This window comes from Sphaerodactylus townsendi, linkage group LG03 (assembly GCF_021028975.2).
Source record: "Sphaerodactylus townsendi isolate TG3544 linkage group LG03, MPM_Stown_v2.3, whole genome shotgun sequence".
NCBI classification, from domain to species: Eukaryota; Metazoa; Chordata; class Lepidosauria; order Squamata; family Sphaerodactylidae; genus Sphaerodactylus; species Sphaerodactylus townsendi.
In genome coordinates, this window is record NC_059427.1 from 88,214,213 (window position 1) to 88,237,561 (window position 23,349).

At 42.3% G+C, this 23,349-nt stretch overlaps 1 protein-coding gene across 8 annotated transcripts in view; it reads right to left on the reverse strand.

Moving 5' to 3' along the window:
- The window catches only part of TCF7 (transcription factor 7), a 142,003-nt gene extending 128,195 nt beyond the window's left edge, over nucleotides 1–13,808 (reverse strand). For all 8 annotated transcript variants that reach the window (XM_048491240.1, XM_048491238.1, XM_048491239.1 and 5 more), the window contains exons 1-3: nucleotides 13,399–13,808; nucleotides 13,206–13,272; nucleotides 12,427–12,533 (exon numbers count right to left, since the gene is read on the reverse strand). In XM_048491240.1, coding sequence (XP_048347197.1) covers nucleotides 12,427–12,533; nucleotides 13,206–13,272; nucleotides 13,399–13,626 — 402 coding nt within the window. In that variant the 5' untranslated portion in view covers nucleotides 13,627–13,808. The remainder of the gene's footprint in view (nucleotides 1–12,426; nucleotides 12,534–13,205; nucleotides 13,273–13,398) is intronic.
- Nucleotides 13,809–23,349: the final 9,541 nt, after the last annotated feature.

Consider the following 23,349-nt stretch of genomic DNA (forward strand, 5'->3'; position numbering starts at 1 on the left):
AAATAGAGAGGTGGCTTACTGAAGGTACCTCAGAAAAGGGGACTAAAATGGCAGTCTGGCTTCTAATGGCATTCTTTGCCATAAGCACTTTCTTCTTAAATAGACTTGAAAGAACATTAGTCAAATTTGTCAGGGTTAGATCATGTTCAGAAAAATATAGAAGCTTCATGTTCAGAAAAATATGCTTTTAAATTCCACTTGTGCATGGGGGTGGGCATCAATCAACAACTTATTGGGAAGATTTTGGCTTGTGGTCCTGCTGGCTGGTTCCTGGAAGCATCTTGCTAGCCACTGTGGGGAACAGAGGGTGTACTATAAGGACTTTCACCTGATCCAATATTGTGTGTGTGTGAATGTGTGTAAAATGCCACCAAGTTGCAGACAACCTAAGGCAACCCAGTGGGGCTTTCAAGGCAAAAGATTTTAAAAGGTGGTTTGTAATTGCCTTCCTCTACGTAATAATCCTGATATTCTTGGTGGTCTTTCATCCAAATACTAACCTGGCCAACTCTGCTTAGCCACTGAGCTCTGATGAGATCAGACCTCTCCGGGCCATCCAGGTCAGGATCCAGTAGTATTCTTCTTAAATTAATTGTCCACATTGTTTTTCTATAGGCCCTTCTGACAAAATTTTCTACCCCAAATCTGAAACAGCTTTTATTTTAAATACCTTATGAACCTCAAGAATTAATTTTGATTCTTGATTAATGGGCATTACATACACACAAAATTTTGAACATTTTACAGACATTTAGATTAATAAATATTATACTCTATTATTGTTGTGCTTTATATTTCCATTACAGACTGCAAAAAGATAGTTTCCAAGAGCTCATTTTAATAATGTACCATAAAGTTTAATTTTAATCAGAAGCCTAATTAATTCTGTAAACTTGATCCCAATACTGGTGGCACTAAGAAGGTACAACCAAAAATCAAATTAAGAGGCTCTGTTGAAACTTGCACAAACACATTCAGTGCAATCCTAAGAATACGCTTCTGAGAGTGAGCCCCATTCAATAGACCCAAGGAGGACTCTAGAAGAAGACCTTCTCTGTCAACGTCAGGTGGCCTTCCCACTAAAATATAGGCCACACAGTTACCAGAGAGAGAGAGAGAGAGAGAGAGAGAGAGAGAGAGAGAGAGGACAGTCATGTTTTCTGTATTGCCCATGATTTGAGTTTATTGTGCAACAGGGAATGCTGATCAATGTAAAAGTACACTATACCGCTGAGCTGCATGCTTGCATTTAAGACACATGGAGCAGGAAAGACAGAGGTCTTAAACATTTCACCAGTCTGCTTTTGCCCTCTGACAGGATTCCAAAGGCACAACCTGTAGTTTGTGTTTGGAACCCCAGAGTACAGGGGCAGGACGATTGTTCTTCTAACCTTGAGTGGAAAAAAATGGCCCGTGGAGAATGGGTTAAGCACCCATCTCCACCTTTGGCTTCTTCACTTAAAACAGATCCGCCACATCTGTTCTTCAGGGAAAAGAAGCCACTGGGGCTGCATGACATACATTCACATGTAATATGTTATTTGCCCCTCAGGGCATGATGTTCATCTATCATCTGTACAGGTAATGGCTTGTAACCTACCTGCAGATGTTCCTCCAGCCTAAAAAGCCTTCTATCAACGCAAATGGCTTTTCTATTGGAGGATGAGTCACTTCATAAATTGTGAGAGGAGCATGGATTCTGCATGTACTGATATGAATCCTACACCTCAAGTAAGCAGAGCAGATGCCTTGTAAGGCCTGTTTCAATAGCACAAAAGGGATACAATCAGAGCCCTGACTGAATTGAGTTACCATGAATGGAACATTTCTGTTGGCTATGTAAATGTTTATGTGTTCACTTCATGCAACGTATGAGAGAAGCATCTACTAATAATTCTAAATAAGAAAATTAATCCTTGTGCAAAACGCAGCAAGCAAAAAATTCCTGCTTAGGGCTACACTGTTTTCAAGATCCTTTCTCTCCTCCCACCCTTTAAAATATCTATTTCGTTCTTTTCAAGTTAGAACTATTAAGCTGAACAAAAATGCTGCCATTTCCAGGACACACAGTGTACTCGTTTAGTTCAGAAACCACTTTGTTCTTCAAAGTGAAAGTTTCTAGGATGTTAATCTGTAACATGGATAAGCTTTGTGGGTTTTGGTTTTGTTTCCTCTATTTTGAAAAAAATCTGTGACAGCTGATTTTATACCTTTTCAACAAACAACTCTAACATTCAGAAACTTGCACAAGTAGTTTTCCATTATCTCAAGAACCAATTGATCAAAGCCAATTGATGCCACTTGCCATGAAGAAGAAATGTGATGTTTATGCACACTGCACAAGGGAGTTTCATGCACACTTCCATTCCTTTGCATAGGGCACATTGTATTCTATAGAATGAAAAAAATTTAGTCTCGGGAGTGTGGATTAGATGAACTGTCCAATCTTTGTTCTGAAACTCCATGATGCAATGCAATGGATCTTCTGAACTTTATGTACTTGTTTTGAAAACGTAACATATGAAAATTTCTGGGTCACCTTGGCAAAGTAACCATCTCTTTAAATAATCTACCTTACAGTGTTCTCCTATGGATAAAATGGCATAACCCCATGCATGCTACCTTTAACTCCTGAGAAGAATCACTGGTAAAAGCTGTCGTTTATAAACAAACCTGCTTTAGAGCAACATCCAGGAAAGGGGAAATACATTATTTTAGAAGATTTGGTTGTATACTAGGTTATGCTTTGGATATATAACACATTGCCTAAGGAATGTAAAATGTATCATAGTTTTTTTCATAGCACCCTATGAATTTTTCTCATTTTACAGATGGGAAATTAAGGCTGGGAGAAAGTAATTTGTTCAAGGATGCTCAGTGAGGCAAGAGACTAAAAGAAACGCAATAAGAACATCATTACCCAAACTTTAATTATGTTCTGTGCAATGCACCCTCATTTTGTTTTATATACAGTCTCATGCCACTGTCACTATTGTAAAGGTAATACTTAGATTCAATTTTCTCATTATATAAATGCTTTAAATATCTTCTCAGGGCTGTTGGATAAGTGGGGCTGTAAATGTAATAAGGTACTTCAACTTCTATGGAGGCTGCAGGGAAGGCAGGAATAAATAAATACAAATTTTTGCCATTGTGAATAACATTCCCTATTATATTAACAAGAAACCAACTGAAAATAAATAAGAAATACTGTAATGATATAAAAGTAATCTTTGAAAATCATTGCAATTGGATTCAGTAATAATCAGAAAGGTTGCTGGGTTTCAAAGGACAAATTCATGGGGCCAGGTCCTTTTACTTGGAAAGTAAATCCCATCGATTGCAAAGAAACTAACATTCAACGAAATGTGTTTAATATCTCAGAGTGTAATGGCCACTAGCTTCCAGGCATTAGGTAAAGATATAAAGAGATGAGGATTGAGAAATGGACACACTAAATCAGGGACTAAATGGAGCTCTGCATGGACACAATAAGAGGTCCTTCACATCTTGAAGTAGAAACCAATCCAGTTATGTACCAGCTTGTGTTCCTCAATGTCGGAAGAACCAACAGGTCATTTATCATTGCAAGGACACTGTGAAAATATTTATGCATTTAAAAAAAGTCCTATGCTGCCTCTGCAGAGAACCTACTTGAGGTGGCTTATGAAGTAAAAGACAGTAAAAACAGAACACCATAATAAACTATGAAAAATCCAGCCAGAGCATAAAATATTGACCAATTTAAAGTGAGTCTCAATTTTTTTTGTTCAGCATTCCCTCAGTGATCCCTCTTTCTTAACCAATTATTTAATTGCTATTTTTATGTCTATGTACCCATTTTAACTCTGTTTTTAATTTGTTTCAATGATGTATGTTTGGGTGACTGATTTGGTTTTAAAATGTTATTTTAATATGAACATTTTAAATTGTTAACCACTTGGAGGCCCCTGTGGGGGCAGAAAAGTGGGATATAAATTTTGTAAGTAAGTAAAATTGGTCTTCTCAGTTCAACAAATTTGTACAGGAAGAGAGACATGTACCATAGATGCTTCATAAAATAAAGTAGGCATGCATTTATTACATTTTAATATTAGAAATGACTTTCAGATCTTTGGTGGGGAAGGGAGAGAAACCTCTAGTTCTGAACTAAGTATAAGTTCATGCTGACAAAACTATAGAACCCAGTCTGGCTTACACAAAGCAAGAACCCATTGTTGCATCATAAATATTTATGTTTAAACCCATAAAACTGTATGTATTTGACCTCAGCCTGTCAAAGCCAAAGGGAGTCCTTTTGTTTACTGAGGTTGAACAAGACCAGCCAACAAATATCTATGGGAAACCCAGCTCATTTCCATAGCTTAACACACCCAGTTCCAAAATTAAGAAACACAGAAGTGCTTCTCCAAACCTTTTGCATACCATATATTGCCGACCTGCTACAAGATGCAACAACTTTCAGAAAACTCCCTCAGGTCTCAACTTAATTATATTACCAGAGCAAGTAAAATAGTTTAATCTGATCAAAGTTTCAACATGTCTGACCTTTAAGATTTAGAACTGCCAAAAAGATACACCTACCTGTTCAAGAGACACAACAATTTGATTTTAAAGTTATTGGTATCATTTTTAGGATGTACTTTGATGATTTGGTAATTCATACCGAGGAAAAAATAGCACCAGAGGATGCTATTTTTCCCACAGGTGTGCAACAGGTACGGCTTTTACATTCCTTCATAAAGTAGGTAGTAGATTCAAAGAAAACAAATGCAGGATTAGGCCAGTGATGAAGGGAGGGGAAACTGTGCCTAGGACATGAACTGCCTGCGCACCCCCTTCCGCCCCACCCCCGACATGTGACTGCAATGGAAGCCCGGGGCGAGCTGCCCCAGATGTCTCTATTGCAGCTTCACCTCTGGATTAGTCTTTATCAGCTAATAGCAAAGATCAAATGTCTGGATAGACTGTGGCCCTGTTCAAATCATAACCAAGCAATTTAAAATATTGGATTATAAATAAAGAGGTTGGAAGCAGGGGAAGAGTCTAAATGTTTATCCTGACATAGTAAAGCACAACTGTTTGCCACCACTGAATTAGAAATATAATAAACTGCAAGTTTACACTGTTGCAGACTGAAATGGCACAGTTTAAAAAATATTCTTCAGAGAAAAGGTGTATACAAATGCCACACCTGCACTTTTCAGCCAAGTCCCATTTACACCAAGCAGAACATGGGAATATTTTATCCATTAAAATAAAACAAGGTAGTTCTTAGAAAGTGCTGTATTTATACATGAAAAAAGTTGGCAGACCTAGAGGAGTAGAGATTACAGACCACCAAAATATGGCAGAGGAGGAATTATTACAGATAAATTTTTGGCTTCTTGGAGAACCTGGTAGACTTGATTTGGAATTTCAGCTACCACAGCAGTCATCAAGTCCTTAAACAGCTGGATTGTAAGCAAGTATATAAAGAAAATGTATCTTGGAAAAATGTAGAGTTGCAGCCAGACACAATATACAACAAATACAATTTACAACAAATAAGACATTGGTACATAACAAGCAACACAAGAGAATAGAAAAAGGAACTGGGAATAAATTAGTGAGAGGGGGAAAGATAGGAAAAGAGGAAATTAATAATATCTTACACGACACACGGCACTGTGGATACATCCTTCCTTCATGTCCAAGAGAGAAAATTATGAATGCATATACATCAGTACAGAAAACAAACAAATATCAAAGCCTCCTTTTCCTCACAATGACAAGTTCTTTCTTTGATGCCTAGAAGCTCTAAAAATTATAATTCTTTCTACTGCAATTCATTGCGATTCATACAATATGGCTACCACATGGAAGCCTCTTTGAATTCATTTCATGTGTACACTGTTGCCATACAGATAGGAATATACAAAACAACTTGCTGCAGGGAGAAGTCACGATGCTGGGTACATCAGGGATAGCCTTGCTACTTTTGCCCTACAAGAGCTCCTCTGCAAATAGGGTATAACCAAAAGTATGGATAAGGGTAATCATCAGTCAAAAGAAATAAAACATATTTTCAGAACAGGTCAAAAGGATATGGTCATCTTCAACTATATCACAGGCACCATCCAAAGGGCATGTGTAATACATATCACTGTGACCCATTAGAGACACCACCTCTGAAAGAGCCATATAGGATTCTTCCTCAGAACAGCTCTATTCTGGTCTTCCCTGCTTGTTCTTTCCACTAAATGACACAATACAAACCATTAGATGAGCTTGTATTTCACATATGGATCCCAAGTGCAAAAATCTCATTGCTTTAAAAAGGAAGAAGTACACTGAACATTGACATCAATGTTGCAGTTTTTACAAGAAAGAATATGAAAAAATGGCAACATGCTCTTAACCCCTCTTATTTGCAGCTCCACGGCCCTAACCCTTGATTGAAAGATCTACCCCACTCTGAAATCCAAAAAGGTGCCCTGCCATCCTTTCCTCTAGTGACTGAAAGGTTTTTTTGTTTTGCTTTTTGGCAGGGGTGTATGTGTGGCCTAAGTGCCAGGGGGAGGGGCATTTGATAGCCTATGTGAGTATATCATAATGGCCTGTGGGATAGGTGTGCAACATCAGGGTGAATGCCCTTCACTTTTCCTAAAACATTATGTAACTGAATTTTTTTTGGCACAACAAAATATATAACAGAATGCCTTGACAGTTATAAAAAAAGCAGCTTTTGAGGTGGCAGTGGGGAGTAGGCAGGAAGGATTACAAAATTAATCCTTGACTCCTACATATGTTTACATGAAACTCTGACAAGACATAAGCTACTTGCTCGCATACAGATTCACAACGGTAATGCATAATAATCCCATTTCAGAAAAATGGATGGTGAGAATGCATTTAGAATAATTAAATACCAACACTGTTCTTAGGAAATGAAGTAAATAAGTAAAATTTCAGGGAAAGAGTCATAGGTTTTTTTTGGGAATTGGATGCAGAAATGAGGTGCCACAGATATAGGGTTGCTAACTTTGAACTGGGATATTTCTGGTAATGTGAGGGCAGAGCCTGGAAAGGGCAGAGTGTGGGGAGGGGAAGGAGCTCAGCAGGGCAGTGATGCCAAACCACCCACCCTCTAAAACTGCAATTTGCTCCAGCCCTCATCTGGAGGTTGGCAACCATATGGACCAGTGGTTTGCTCCAGCCTGTTATACTTGCTGAGACCTATGTTCAGAGGTGGGATTCAGGGGGTTCCGAAGGTTCTGTAGAACATGTTGTTAAAACTTAAAATATCACTTTTAAAATGCTTACAATATTTTTTATTAAGTATTAATATTTTTAATACTTAAAATAAAAAAGTGATATTAAAAATATTTTAAATACTTTTTAACAGTCATTATTTGAATCCCACCATCATTGGAACCTGTTAAAATTTTTGAATCCCACCACTGCCTATGTTCCTTTTCTAATAGCTTGAAGGTGCTCCCATAGAAATCCATAAAGTTCCCCAGAAGTCAGAAGCTAATGCCAGAGAGAGAAAGAGTGCTCAGGAAATTTAAACTTGATCCTAGTCAGGAATCCGTGAGAAGAAATACCTGAATGTAACCCCTCTCAAAAACATTAAATAGCTCCCTTGCCAAAGGTGTAACTTCTCCTAGGTATTTTGATAATTCACCCCTTCTTATTCCAACAAATGAAAGCAAACTTGAAGCTTTCAAGATGAGGGAAAGGGACATTCTAAGTTAATTTTGTAGGCTGAGATGTAGAAATACATTGTCAAGGGGAAATGTTTGTTTGTTTTAAAGAAATGACAGGAACACATTTTACCTAATTCTTTTTTCTCTGCAATGTTTACAGTGTGTGGAATCATTCAAGCCTGAACTAAATTGGTCCAACCATCTTAACAAAAATACATACTGATTGGCAAATTCATAAATAGAATATTGATTATTTTAAAAAATGGAGTGGATTATGCCAAGGACCCAGAAGCCAACTGGTTCAACAACTACATTGTAAAGTTCCTTGCACTGTAAGATAGCCTCAGATGCCTATGAACCTTTGCAGTATAGGCGTATGGTGCTGGCACTGTCTTGAGGTCTTGTTCCAGACAGGAACAATGCACATGAGATGTCTATAAAGTAGGGTAAGATTGGCAGGGCATTTGGAATTGTGACAATACTACATAGCTATAGAAGCAGCTGAACAGCTAGAAGGCATATTGAATTGTTTATGGCTTTTGAAAAATAAAAAAATGGATCCATAAATATCAGTGGAACTACTTTGTATTAGTCCTGAAGTAAATTAGAAATTTACTTCTGTTATTCTATTTTACTTCTTACAACTTTTGTTTTATCTGATTCACTAATAAAATAATCCATTCTAGATTTGAAACAAGGGCAGATCAATAAGTACATTTTCCATTACATGGTTATTTTTGGCCTATTGGTCTATTAGTTTTATTTTTAACCAAGGTAGTCATTACTTCTCTTAGGGAGCAAACTTAAGAAGGTCTACTCAAGTACTGGTAAATCTCATTTTATACAGTCAGGCTTACATCTAGGAAAATATTCTTAGAACTGTAGCCTTAGTTTGTTATTTCTAATACTTGTTATCACACTCCAAATGAATGGCTAGAGAATTTAAAAACCAGAGAGAGATGTCACTGGTTCATTATACTTTTTTTACTTTTCTTTCTTTAACATAGTACTGTGCTTCTCTATTTTTAACAAAGTTGAAGAAGCAGCTAGAATTTTGCCTGCATATGTACGATAAAATAAACTCACAATTATCCAATAATATTTACTAGTCCTAGTCCTACATAGATAATATTTACGCCTTTTAATAAGGTTGGGAAGGTTTATTTCTGGTACCAGATCTTTCCATAATTTACTTGCATGAATTATGGCCTGCTGCCAAAGGGACCAGCACATCATTCTGGAATAAACCAAAGATCAAAGAGGCATCTGTTTGTTGTGAAAAGGACTCAAACAAAGAGAGTCACTGGAACAGTGAGGTTCACAAGTGGTAATGTTCATAGAAGGGGCAGGTCTCCCTGCTGTTACTTGACACCCTGTTGTGCTGCACAACATGCTTGTATTCTTGCCACAGTGTCTTGGTCTTGGTGTGGCATTCGACAGCAATCCTGCTGTGACCCCAACTCCTCATCCCCACAGCCACCTTCTTGAAGACATCAATGTTCCTATGGCTCTTGGTAAGGGCCCGCTGGACCACTCGCTCACCCCAGATCCTGAGCAGGTCCCTGGTTTCTGCCTCCTTCCATGAGATACCTCTCCCTGGCCCCTTGGCAGAGCTCCCACCATAGACCCCAACAACAGGGTTGCCACTTGTGCCAGCCATCGTTGTCCATGCAAGCCAATTGCTCAAAACCACACCAGCAGTTGCTGCCAACCCCTCCTTAACACTGAACTCAAGCTGGTCGTTTCCCACTCAAGGCCTGTTTCAGGCCATTTTCACCCCCACAAAAAGGCTGTACTTCTGATTGCTCGATCACAGCAAGCAGGGGAAAACTAAGCCCCGCCCCTTTCCAGTTCTGGATAGGGCCCGGTGTAGGCTTCAACGCGGCAAGCGGCAGCAAAAAACAATAGGGCACAGCATAGGAACATTCCCACTCACGTACTTGATATTTTTGTGAAAAACAAGAGACACACACACACACCCCGCCCGTGACATTCCCACTAACATTCAGCCCAAAGTGCACATCTCCCTAGCTATGCACTCCGAGAAACCAGAACACGTATAGAAAAGGAAACAGGGACATTTTGGGACTCCACTCCTGATTAACCCAGGCAAAATGGCACTTGGTCGATACCATGAGCAGAAAATTTGCTTGGGGGAATGTTTCAGAAAGGGCGGGCTACAATGGTTGGTGGCTCAGCAGTGTTGAAAAATGACATGACGTCAGGTATAGAGATTGGGAGGGCAGGCAGCGGAGGTGGGTAGATCAGGCAGCTGGGGGGGGGGGAAGTAAAATGTTTCTGCTCCTGTGGTGTTTGCATGGTAGCAAGTTCAATCTGGGATTTTTGAAAATAATTGCTAAACTGGCAATTTTTGAGAATCCCAGGATGAGGGAAATATCATGGGGCAAACCCACTTTAGGACTGGGAACTGTGCAAACTCCTTGGCCAAACTGGGATATTTCCCTTGCTCAACCCGGGATATTTGGACCTTGCAGAAACAACCTAAGAGTGTTTTAAAGAATGGAAAACTACACATTCCAGAACCCAGTAGTACATTAACAATTCACCTATAATGATGAGAACTGTCAGTTTCTCAAGCCATGGTCACTTGTGGAAGGGAAAATGGAGACTAAAAAGAAAGGAGGGAGGACCATTGCTGGCCTTCCTCTTCCACTTAACATGTGACAAGTGTTATGGGCTTGGGACAATGTTGGTCACACCTTAGGCAAGCTTAAATGTACACTTGTGTACCATCAGGCCACAGTATCCTTCTGCTTTCAGATCTTACTGCACTAGGCCAACAATTTCTATGATTTGAGCTTTACTCACTCTTTATGAATTTGCATTTGCAAAGTGTATTTCAGATGCAGTGATGTTTCTCCTAATCATTCCTGCTTCATAACAATATCACTTATGCCTACTCTGGGATAAAGCACTAAGTTCCTCTTGCCTTAGTCTGCCAGAAGTTTATGATCTTCACAGACATTGCCCATTGTTCTTATGAACTCATAGTGCTAATTTTCTTTGTCAAGGAATAAGTTTTTTTAATTAATAGCAACACAAGATGAAAATTACTTTGATTGTGAAAGGAGTCATTTAAACCCTTAAAAAAAGAAAGTGCACCTCCTGTTTGTTTACAGCTTTATCTCAAAAAGGAAAGTGTAGAATTGGAAAAAGTACTGAAAAGGGCAATCAAAACAACCAAGGAGTCAAGGCACCAAGTAAATCTTTCTTCCTTTACAGTTTCAATACCAGGCATTGCCAGTATATTCAAATAAACCAAGCAAAAACATACAGACTTCATGGAAAGCAATCAATTCTTCATCGACATCTTTTGCTTATTTATAGAGGTAGGAAGCATACAGCTCCATTAATGGCTAAGAATCCTTACTTGTTTGAAGACTTAATACATACATGGAAGCAAGCAAAACACCACCACAATCCAATAAATCAATCAATCAACTGAACACACAATCCTGACTGGCACAGGTGCGTGTTGAGGTCACAGTTTAAAAACCTTTCTACTGGCACTTCACTGTGATAGAAATGAAGCTTGCTTCAGAGTAGTGCATTATAGTGTATGCAAAAGATGCAACTGTAAATACTTTCCTGCAGTCTGTGTACTGTACTGAAAACACACAAATCCCAAACACTTTTACAGGGAATTTATTCTCTGTGAGGTTCACAGAACTGACTTCCAAATTAGCAGGTCTCAGCAAGACCTTAGGATCACAGCTTGATACCTACAATATTGCACAAATTTGGGAAAATACAAAGAGACTATGAAAAGTTCCAAGGCTTCCTCCTTTTCATACTGTTTTTCAGCACTTTATTATTCAGTTGTAGTTTTCTACATACAAATGTAAACTTAGTAGAATGATGTACATCTGCTTAGAATATTAAGAACAAAAGACAGATTCAAAATGTGGGTATTCTCTTAAAATTTAACCACCTCTATCTGCAGCAGCTTTCCAAACTACCATGATAAATAGCAGGAAGAAGGCAGACCTCCCCCTTTTTTCTCCAATATTAATCTGGTTCAAATATACTGATCTATAGTTGATTTCTCAAAACTCTTAGTGAAAAAAATACTGGTGATATCAGTTTTCTTTAACAAAGAGTAACATCACAGTCTATGTGTAGCACCCAAATGAGCTGGTGTTATATGTAGTACACATACGCACAAGTTTTACTTTGCAAAGATAACTGAAATAATTATTTTCCAATTTCTAAAACCTTGTGCAAGCAGACTAGGTTCTTCAGTATGAAAATCCCCTTTCAGCAAAAAGTTTTCCTTTTTGAAATAATCTCAACAGTAAGCCGTGATGCAAATGCAGTGAAAAAGTACACAAGTAGAGATTAGAGCTACAGTACTAGAGGGAGTAAGTCCTGTTGAACCTTGCAGGCTTTACTTCTACATAAATATGCTCGGAATTGTTGTACATTTATGTTACTCCAATCCCCATGCCTGTGCCTGCATGAATGAAAATAAGTTTTTAACACCCCAGTCCGAAACATATTTAGTTCCATCTGCAAGTTCTGTTTATTCCAGTGGTCCTTGCTGGCAATAGTAAAGTATGCTTCAATCAGACACACACACTCACAAACACAAAGAAAAATCCTAACCCGCTGAGATTTTTAAAAAAGGAAATATTCAACAGATGGATAAAGGCATGCCATTATTAATATGACAGTGTGAAACCTTATAAAACTCTGTGGTAACAGAGCAACTCACCAAAGGTGACATAGATCCATTGGGCAGGTAAGGGTCAGACACCATAAGGAAAGGGTATCCAGAGTAAGCAGGTCCTTTGTACATTCCTGGGTCCTGGTGTTTTAAATCTGTTGAAATTAATTTTTTCCATTAAGATGCAGCCTCACAACTTTCAGCTCCATTCTACTTGCACAGTTTTCTAAGGCAGAGGGAGGGGATCACCATGCCTATGTAGCTATATGGTTAAGTGACCCGCTGATTATGTGTTTCTTTCTCAGAAACCTTTTGACATAAAATTAACTCTACCACAACTAGGGATAGGAAAGAAACAACAAACAGTAGAAGGAATAGGGCTCAGTATCAAAGCTTCTCCCCACCTTTCATGAAGGGAAGATGTGTTTCCTAGACCTCTCAAATAATGAAGGGTGAAATGTCCTCCCCAATCTATTATGGGATTCCGCTAAAGGTATTTGTACCTCATCTGCCCCCCACCCCGCATTCCTGCTTATCCATTTAGGTACCAGCCAGGTCCAGAGCTGCTCCGCTTCAGAAGTAGATGCATCAGAAGTGACTTATTAAGCTTCCTTTGTGGCTGTTGAGGCAACTCAATAGGAACTTCAATTACCAAATCAAAGTCTCTCCTTAAGTATTTCCCCCTCTGTTTTGATTGAGCAGAGGTTTCCCCCTATGATCACTACTGCCTAGGCTGTCCACCCACTCGTTTCTGGCACAGAGGGTCAAGTTTAGCATGGGAAGGAATGTTTGGTGGGCAGGGAGAATGAATGGATTCTGAAACTGACCGTCTTCCATGTGATCTGGGAGTTTCTCTCGATAGACTCTTTGAGGATCTTGAAGCCGCCTCATTGCCTGCGTGGAGGGTGAGAAGAGAAAGGGGAGGGGGGGAGGAAGAAAGTAAAGTTTTCAGCTCATAGTACAGCCAGGTGAAAACGGCTAGAAGAGGTGGAGGGGCGGGAAGCAGCGGGGCTCTCTCACCTCGGGATGGGCTCCTGCCGTGGCCACCGCCGCCGCGTTCGAGCTCTGGCTGTTACTCCCACCGGTGCTTTCGGACTCATTCACCAGGGACGACTTGAGATCGGCCAGATCCCCTTCGGTGAAGACGTTCGCCTGCATTTTCTCCTCTTGCTCGCCTTCATCCTTAAAGGCGATCATCTCGTCGTTGGCCCCCAGATCGTCGCCTCCGCCGCTGTTGAGCTGGGGCATTTTCTTCCCGAGCCACGCGAGGAGCAGGCGAACTTCGTCTCCAAGGGGTGGCAGGGAGGGAGACCGGGATTTACTTATTTATTGGAAAGGGAAGATCTATCTGCTAATTGACCTCCACGCCTCCCCAAAATGAGCCCTCTTTTATGTCGGCTGCAATCCAAAGAGGGACAGTCGAAGGCAACGATCGATCAATCAATCCCCTCCCCCCTCGTCCGTCCCTCCTTCCCTTCCAGCCCCAGGAAAGTTTGACTAAGTAGCAGCCGGGGCGAGAGAAGAGCCGCAGCAGCGCCGGAGGATTCTGCTGGGAAAGGCACGGAGTGCTCGAATGAGCCACCGCTTGGAAGCGCGGGAGCCAGGCGCAGCGCGAGCCAGCCCCTGCCGAAGGCTTTCGACATCAAAGCAGCCGCCGGCTGATTGACAGCGGCGGGGCGGGGCCGGAGGAGTCCTTTCCCTCAACGCGCTCCAAGCTTAAAGAAACAGCGCGCCCTTTCCCCGAGCGCCTGGAGGGTAGCCCGTTGCAGGCGCGGAGACCTGGTTCCGTTCTTGTCAGGGGGTGGGGTGGGGTGGGGTGGGGGGAATGTGCCAGAGAGAAGCAAGTCTTCGACAAGAGGACAAAAAAACTGCAGCACAACCTGCGTGCCTGTGTGGACTTTTGAGTTGTTATCTCGCTGGCAAAACTCTCTCGTGAGAGGCAGTGCCATTGCATTCATTTCTGAATAGGATCATCGAGCAGATTCTGGATCTACTGAGAATCGTACGGGGACCCCTGCGACAGGGAGACCATAAAATCTAATGAAGGCAGCAGGGAGTCTCTAGGGTTGTCCAACGCCGAAGAACAAAGTTTGACTCTTTCATTGGAACAGTAAACAAAGCATCCACCTTATGCAAGATGATGACGATGGCTATTGTGGAGACCTGTGTGAGGTTCATTCCCTTCCCCCCACCGCCCCGATCCCGTGAGATGCCTATCAAACTCTACAATGTCACAGTGTTCCAGCCTTATATGTCAAACTGAGGCTACGATCCGATGTATAGTGGCTGGCTAGCAGTAACCTCCACTGAACACAGAATGTTCCAAGGGAAGATGCAAAGACCTGGGGCTTGTAGTGGTTCTGTTTACAGTTTTGGGGTAACGTGCATTGAAATTGCAGCCTTTTGACGCAAGAAGGTTGAAAAACAATTGCACCTTGTTTGCTGCTGTTGTTCCGACTGGGACGACTCCGCTCCTTCAGATAGACCCTTTACGTCGAAGTCATATTAGTTCCAACGGCACTCATTGCACGCCGAAATACTTTTTATTTAATTTTACCGGTAGTTTTAACTCGCTGAAGGCTTACAACTAAACCCAAAATAGCAGAACACCACAAGACCTTGGGTTTTGATTAGTCAAAGACTCCAGTTTTCTAATTATATTAATTGCGCTCTCTCTCTCCCCCCCCCCCCTCAAATCAGCGTCAGCAAATGATTCAGTAGAACTCATAGGATCTGGCACAATATGCATTGCATGGATTTTAAAATTCGGGTGGCGCTGAAAATGAGGAAGGGGCATTTTGGGGGGTGGGCCGTCGGTCTGCCGGAGAGTCACCCGTGATTTTTTTAAAAAATTCCAGGTTTGCATGCAGTCACGTTACTTAGGGGACGAGAAGGCATCGCTGCAGTATTTCCCATATTTTTGACTGTTCAACAGATTCCCCCTCCTTAACAGTTCTTTCTGAATTCGTTTGCGTCTCGAAGTGCGCGCGATCCCACCAGGAACAGACGTAAATCGGGCTTCAGAAAATTGTTAGTTTCCCTAACTTGCCCGGAGGGTCAGGAAACATGGAATTAGCATGTTCCCAGCCAGCTCCCAAGAGACTGGAGAGACACTCCCGTTCCGCTTGTCATGGAACAGGACCTGGGGCACAAAACCTCGGAGACTTCTCCGGCTCCCTCTTAATCTAGACGACTTCGGGGCCCGAGAGACGGAAACAACCGCGCTCCGAAAGACGTCCCCATCCTGGAAAGGGCAGCGGCAGCTTCGACGACCTTCCCTCGAGGTCTGACATGACTCCACGTAAATGGGAGCTTTATAGCTCAGCATCGCACGTAATTGTCACCTTCAACACCTCAATTACCTTCAGCATCATCGCTCTGTGAAAGGTCGTGTTCTGCCGCGGAAAAAAGATTTATTTCTGGCAATTAAACACTCTCACACGCGTACACACAAGCACACCCGACGCCCCGCCGGTGTAGGAAAACTCTTCGGTGACAAGAAAACAAGGCGCCCCACTTTTGGACTCCCGGCGCAGAGCATTTTCAGGATATTGGAAAGGGCGGGGGGGTTTAGATACGGATGGAGGAAGAGGATCTTTTGAAAGCTCTGCATGGTCTGCGCTTTACGGTGCAATCCTATGTAGAGTTACTCCAGTCTAAACCCACCCACAGCAATGAATGGGCTTCGACTGGAGTAACTCTTTGTAGAATTGTCTCGATAATCTCAAAGGAAGAAAGAAAAAGTAGCTGCCGAGTTGCCTTTGGTTGCCCTTTTGGAAAGGCGTCTTCCTTCATTCGCCGGGAGCAGAAGCACTACCCTCGACTAAGCAGGACGATCCGTACCCGTTGGTCAGTTTCCTTTCTTACCTAGAGCTGTAGTCAACAGGAGAAAAACAGGAGTACAGTTGTGTGTGTATGTGTGTGTGTGTGTGTGGGGGGGGGGGTGTTCTTGCTACCTGCCGATTTTCCCCCCTCTCCCCTCTCTTGCTTTGCATGTGAAAAAAAAAAGTCGTCTGAGATTTACAGCCCTCCCAAATGGAGATAAAACCTTGGCAATGAGTTGGAAACCTGTTGTAATCTGTGATCCAGGAAACAAAGAGGCTCATTAATGCAGAGTCTTTGGTGAGCCTTTGATGTTAGCTAGCATAGCATTCACTCTCAGTTCCATTTGCATTTAAACATTCATAAACATCATCTCTGCTTCCTTTGCCTTAAGCAATTTAGGAGTAAAGTATAGCTTCTATTTAAAGAAACCCACTGTGGTGAGGTTTAGAATACAAATATCACATAATCTTCCAACAGAGCAAATATTTTATCTTGCATTACTAGTGGACACATCTAATAGACAGAAGACCCTAGATGCAAAGATAAAGCCAACTCTCATTGAAGCTGAGACAAAGGATAACGCATCTCGAAAAAAAAACCCTTTACACTTAAAAAAATCAACATTTAATAGGACTTGGGAGATCTAAAACAGTCTGAGCAGTTCATGAAAATCAAAACTTTAAGGCAGGGTTCCTTACGCTGAGCACCCATCTACAGTTCAACCCCCACCCCCACCCCCGGTCTTGAATTACAAAATGTTTATCCTAATTCAAGACACAGGAAAAGAGACTTCTTGGCAAGCAAAGCTGAAAATAAAAACAAGCATGTGGTGTTCAAAAAGCTTGAATTCCCAAGCCACTTGCTTCCCTGGCTTAAAAAAAGATGGGCTGAGGACAACAGTCTGTGTCTGCTGACAGTAAACATGAATCACTAAAGTTATCCCAAAGGTTTGTGAAACTTAAGCAAGACCCCTTTGGGCCGCTGAGTACAGAAAAGCCAGCTGATGGAACCAGAAGGGAGAGGGGAAGTGGAAGAGTCTTCAGGCTCAAGGCTAAGGTAGCACACGTCTCAGGAGGAAAGGGGTTAAAATTTGGAGTACAGGCGAAGCTGCCTTGTACTGAACGGGACCCTTTGTCCATCAGAGTTATTATCTACTCAATCTGGCAGTCTGGAAAGGTGTCTCACAACTCCTTTTAACTGGAGCTGTCAGGGAAATTTCTGGGTGCAAACCAGAGAATTTTCTATTGAGCAACAGATCCTCTTGGGATGATGATAGATGGATGCTAGTCCAGAGACAATGAACTTGATCCCTATACTGAAGGGACAGATGCATCACTCTGTGATGCAAAATCTAACCCAGTCTCAAATGTAAGTTTCAGGGAGCATAATACTTCCAAGGAGGTATGTATAACACTATAGCATCATATGTTTCACTGCCATTGTAGGGTGCCCTTATCCTGACTACTTTCAGAAAAGGTGCCTGTAATGTATAAGAAACATAACCAATGAAAGTTGCTCATATGGCACTCAAATACAGAACCATTGCTGGGGATTATTTATTCTGTAATTAATAAATTGCTATGGGACCACTGTCATAAGTCCCACCCATATCTTAAAATGCTTATACGGGAGGGATAGAGTTTCTGCTTTATGTGTAGTAGGAGGTGTGATATTCATTCTCTGGGATCTCCAGTTACATGACCAGTTAGTAGCTGATGTGAAAGACCCTACCCAAGTGCAGGCAAGGTTGATATGCCTCCATTTTGCAGGCATCACTCCTTACCATTTTAGCTAGCACCTGGTCAGACATCCCATGACAGTCCTGGAATGGTCAGACAGATTTTGATGAACAGAGGTGAGTTGGGGAAAGGAAGGTGAGGCTGAGACCAGCCACTAAGCACGATTGAACCTGAGCCCCCTGAGACAATAGCTGGTTCGTCAAGTATCAAGCTAAGGTTTGTACAACTTTATAAAATGCCTTAGGAGACAAACATGGCCCACTACAACCAAGACACCAGGGTTATTATATTGTATACAAGAGAAGGGGAACACATGAGATTAATGGGGGGGATAATCCCCCCAACTTTTCTCACCCCCTTGCACCTTTGCTAGGTGGCCCACTCTCCTAACTGCCCACTGATCGGCCAGTCCGCCCACAGCACCTCTATTTCTACCTGCCTGGCTCATGGGGGAAGGAAAGGGTAGGGGATATCTCCAACTCCCCCTCTTGTCTGCAGCTCAAACACCCCTGCCTGCCTATTTTACATGGCACTGGGGGAGGGGTGGCAGTGGCTTCTGCAACCTCAACTCTTTTTCCTCCCCACCATCTCCTACATTTTCCCTGTTAGGTTGTCCCTCCATCAGGTGCTGGGATCCAGCCCTATCCAGAGGTCTGAGTCTTTTGATCAGGGCCTTCCCAGACCATCCAGTGAGAGGGTAACTGGCTCATCTTTGGCTGCCCCACACCAGTAAATCCATAATTAATGTGACAGGATTACATTGAGTGCTTTTGTGTAGACAACTCTTCTGTGGTTTGGCAGGGTGTTTTGCAAACCTCATCCCCACATTTAAAGGGTTTGGGATTTTTTCTGCCAACAAGGTTTTTCCCTAAATTTGTAGAAAGAGTTTTATTCTCGGTCCATGACCCTAATCTGTAGATTTAATGATTTGTAATTAGGGACATGCAGGGAATAAGATATGGATTTTGACCTATTTGTGTACAGCTGTCTTTACTCTTTTTCTATAAAAGATTTCTCCACTTTTTGAATAGACCAATATGACTGTTCTCAGCTTGCTTTCATTCAAATGGACTGATCAAGCCCTTTCAAACCTACCCCCAATCCATCCTATTCTTCTCTGATTGAAAGAATAGTAAGCTGCCTTTCCCCCTTTTGCTCCCTCTTCTGCCAATCAGTGATGCTAATTCTCAGGGACGTAGGTACAGATTTTTTATGGGAGGGGGTTGGGGCAGGGCCACGCCTCCACCCACCTCTGGGGGCGTGGCCATGCCGCCCAAAGCCCGCCCCCTATCCTCAGTGCTTATAAAAGCATATCTCTGAGGCCAGGGGTGGCAGACTCCCCTCCCCCATCCCCCAACCGGCTGGGCTCCCAGCCAGAAGTCCCTTCTGCCCTCCACTCTGGGCAGAGCCATAGCTAGGAAAAATGGAGCCCAATGCAAAATCTGAGTTTTGCGCCCCCACGCCCACAATGGGCGGCTGCTGTGATGCTGGAACCCACCCCCAAACAGCATCATTTTCAATGGTGTTTAAACTGGGGAGCCCAGATTCTCCTTTTAAATCCACCTTAAAGGGACAATCTGGGGTCCCCAGTTAAAACAACATTGAAAGTGATGCTGTTTTGGGGTGGATTATGCCCCACCCTTAAACAGCATCACTTTCAATGTTTAAACTGGGGACCTCAGATTCTCCCTTAAATCCATGCCGAAGGAGAATTTAAAAGGAGAATCTGGGGAAATTTGAGGGGTGCCTGCTGTCAGGGGTGCAATTGTAAAGCTAGCAGCACCAAAAGTTCAGGGTATCTTTAGGAGACCCTGCTGCTTATACAACCCAGGTTTGGAGAAGTTTGGTTCATGGGGGCTAAAGTTATGGACCCTCAAATGTGTAGTGCTCATCTATTAGCTCCCATTGGAAACAATGGAGGATGGGGCCCCCTTTTGGGAGTCCATAGCTTTGTACCTCCTTGACCAAACTTCACAAAACCTGGGTGGTATCAGTAGGAGACTCTCCTGATGATACCACCCAGGCTTGGAGAAGTTTGGTTCATGGGAGCCAAAGTTATGGACCCTCAAATGTGTAGCCCCCATCTCCTATTAGCTCCATTATTTTAGAATTGGATCATAAATCAAGTTTCAGAGGGTAGCAACACTGATCTGCAGAAGAACAGTTGGATTTGAGCCCAGTAGCATTGGGAGTATAAGCTTTTGAGAGTCAAAGCTGCCTTTCTGGATACTTCTTTTTTTAAAAAATCCTTACCGCATTATATATCTGTGTCAGCCTTATCAATTTTAATGCCTGTTGATCTGTTGGGATCTACAGCAGCTGACCCATGTGCAATTCCGCAGAGTGCCTTGGGATTGGTAGTTTTCTACTGTACCCAGTGGTGGGATTCAAACAATTTAACAACCAGTTCCGGTGGTGAGATTCAAATAATTTAACAACTGTTTGTTTACAAGCACCATTTTAACAACCGGTTCTGCCGAAGTGGTGCAAACCTGCAGAATCCCACCACTGACTGTACCCCTTCCCCACTTGACTGAACTATCAATGATCTTGGGGGACAATCAATTTCACCTACTGTGCAGATGCAAATCAGAACTTAACCACATACACCCCTACTGTGCAGTTGTTTAGTATACTTTTTGAACGGGATGGCAGCTCAGCTCAAAAGTGTAGCTGCCGAAAAGGTTATGTTTGCCTGACAAATACATTTGTGGCTAAGTTCTCAGCACCTCCACTTTCCAGGGATAATCTCAATCTGCCTTACGACATATGTGAAAGGTAAGTCAACATTATTACCCCTTATTGAAGATAGGAGCTGAGGTTGAGAGAAAGGAGCTTGACAAGCCACATAGTGAGTTCAGGGCAGAGATTAAGATCTAAACCAGGGATTTCTTGATTTCTAGGCTCCTGGGAATCATGATAGAAGGATGAGAGCATAATGAGTATCATATCAGAAAAAGGAAATGTCTAAATAAAGGAGAAAATAACATGTAAACCTACATTTGTAGCACACTAAAAGCTTTTAGCTGGGGGGGGGGACGGGACTTTTAACATATACAAAAGGAGAACCAGTAAACAAATAACTCCAGAACCATTTATGTGATGTGCCCATATTCTGAGGAGATACACTTAACAAGGGTGTGTCTATACTTACAGCAATTTATGAAAAAGCAGAATAGGTTTTAAAGAAGCTGCAAAATCCATACTTATAGAGAGAATGCTGAGACAGTGGTAATGGAAGTAACTGTTCTGAAGCAGCCCTATAAGAAGAAAAAAGACCCTTTAAGCTACATCTTCCTAAAGCATGCAATTCAGAAAAGTGTTGTATGTGTGCAGCCATCTGTTGCTGGCAAGCATGATGGCCCAGGGCTGCTTGCCTGCTTCACTTTATCTAAAAAAGACAGGAGACTTGCAGTGTTAAATGTCCATGTCATCATCAGACTTGTTTCCCATTATTTAAATTGTCCTTTTGTGCAGTCATATTAAAAGCAAGTCCTGAGTGGGTGAACTCTAGCCAAGTAACACTATTTAAAGCTGCTTATTTTTATTTGTTTCTGTGAACACACAAATACAACTAGCTATTAACAGTGGGCAGCTATAGTGCAGGTCTAGCACTACTTTAAAGTACAGCTCCACCAACTTTGCCAAGTTGCTACCTGCAACCCCCAGGCGCATTTTTGGGAGTGGACTGGCATGCTAGCATGATGATGTCATTTCTGGAAATGATGGAAGTGATGTCATGATATGGGGTGGGGGGGAGTTGATGCTGTAGAATTGGTAAGCTATGTGGTAAAACAATACTGTTTTTGCAAATCTAGAGTGTCCCTTGATGTGATGGCAAGTCTAGGTTTTGCTGAAAGTGACATCGGTGTACTGGCACAATGCTGGCAAGCACCCTCCCCATTTCTCCACCAGCGTCCTACTACTGGCCTTTGTGATATTTGATTGTGTTTGTAAAGAGTGCCAGCTTACTATCTGGAAGGCCAGGGTTCAAATCCCCTTGTGCCCTGGAAACCTGGTGGATAACCTCGGGCCAGTCATAGCTATCAATCTAATCTACTTCACAGGGTTATTATGAAGGTAAAATGGAGGACTGGAGGATAGGGTACAAATGAATTAAATGTATGAATTAAATAAAAGTGTAGTCAGCTACACAGTTCCTCTAACAGAATGGCATTACTTTTGTGGTTGTGGTAATTTCTATCAGTTTCTCCTTCCAGCAGAAGTCCCTTACCTTGCCTTCCATATTCTCCTTCCAGCAGAAGTCCCTTACCTTCCCCTCCCCTCTGGCAGAGAGGCACCCCCACCTGGAGCTCCCTCCTCTGTTGTTGGCCATAGCGGCCCCCTGGCCAGCCGCAACCTTCCTGGCTTTGGCTGAGGAGGCTTTGGTGTGTTCGCAGCTGGCCTCCCCTCACCTGGCCTGTCCTGGCTCGGTCATCCTGCCCCAGAGGCTGCTTAGGCCAGTTCAGGAAGGTGGGTCCTTCTTGTTGAGTGTCAAGGCAAGTGGGGGATGGCAGCCGCCCATGGGGCCCCCTCAAAAACTCAGTTCTCGGGGGGGGGGGGGATGGAAAACTCAGTTCTTGCCCCGGGCTCCATTTTCTGTCAATACACTACTGCTATATGAACTCCATCCTCAAACCTTAGAACTTGCAGTTACTTACAAGACACAGCTGACTTCATGAGGAAACTAAAGTCCATTGATGGCCTCTTGGAAAACACCACCTTAACAACCATGGATATGGAGTCTCTACATACCAACGTTTCTCACAGAAATGGGTTACAAGCCATCAAAACATTATCACAGATAATACCAGGAGCAAACCTCGCTATCAACCTTGCTTATTTGTCATCACCCACAATGACCCTGTTTTTGAAAACAGTTTATATCTTCAGATTAATGGCACAGCTATGGACACTTGCATGACCCCACAGTACAGAATCATTGCTATGGCTGACTTATATCTATGATTCCTAAGCTCCTGTTCATTAGCTTTGTCTTGTACCTTAAATTGATGGATGACATTCTTATCATGTGAGCACATGGGAAGGGAGCTCTCAAAATGTTCCCTCAGAATGTCGATAATTTTCATTCCAATGTTAACCTTACTATGGACTCATCTATACAACAAGTACATTTCCTAGACAACTGTGCAATAGAGTCATAAGAACGACTCTATATCAAAAGCCCACTGAGCAGCAAACATACCGGTATACTTTCAGCTACCACTTGGAAGATATAAAGCAAACCATAGTCTACAAACAAGTGTTAAATTTGTAGTTGTTCTAAGTCTTCAGACAGGGATTGTCATCTGGAAGATTACAATACTCACCCAGTAGAGAAACAGATCAGCAAAGCCAGACTGGTGCCAAAGCCAGACTGCTACAGGACAAACCCAAAGGAGGCAAG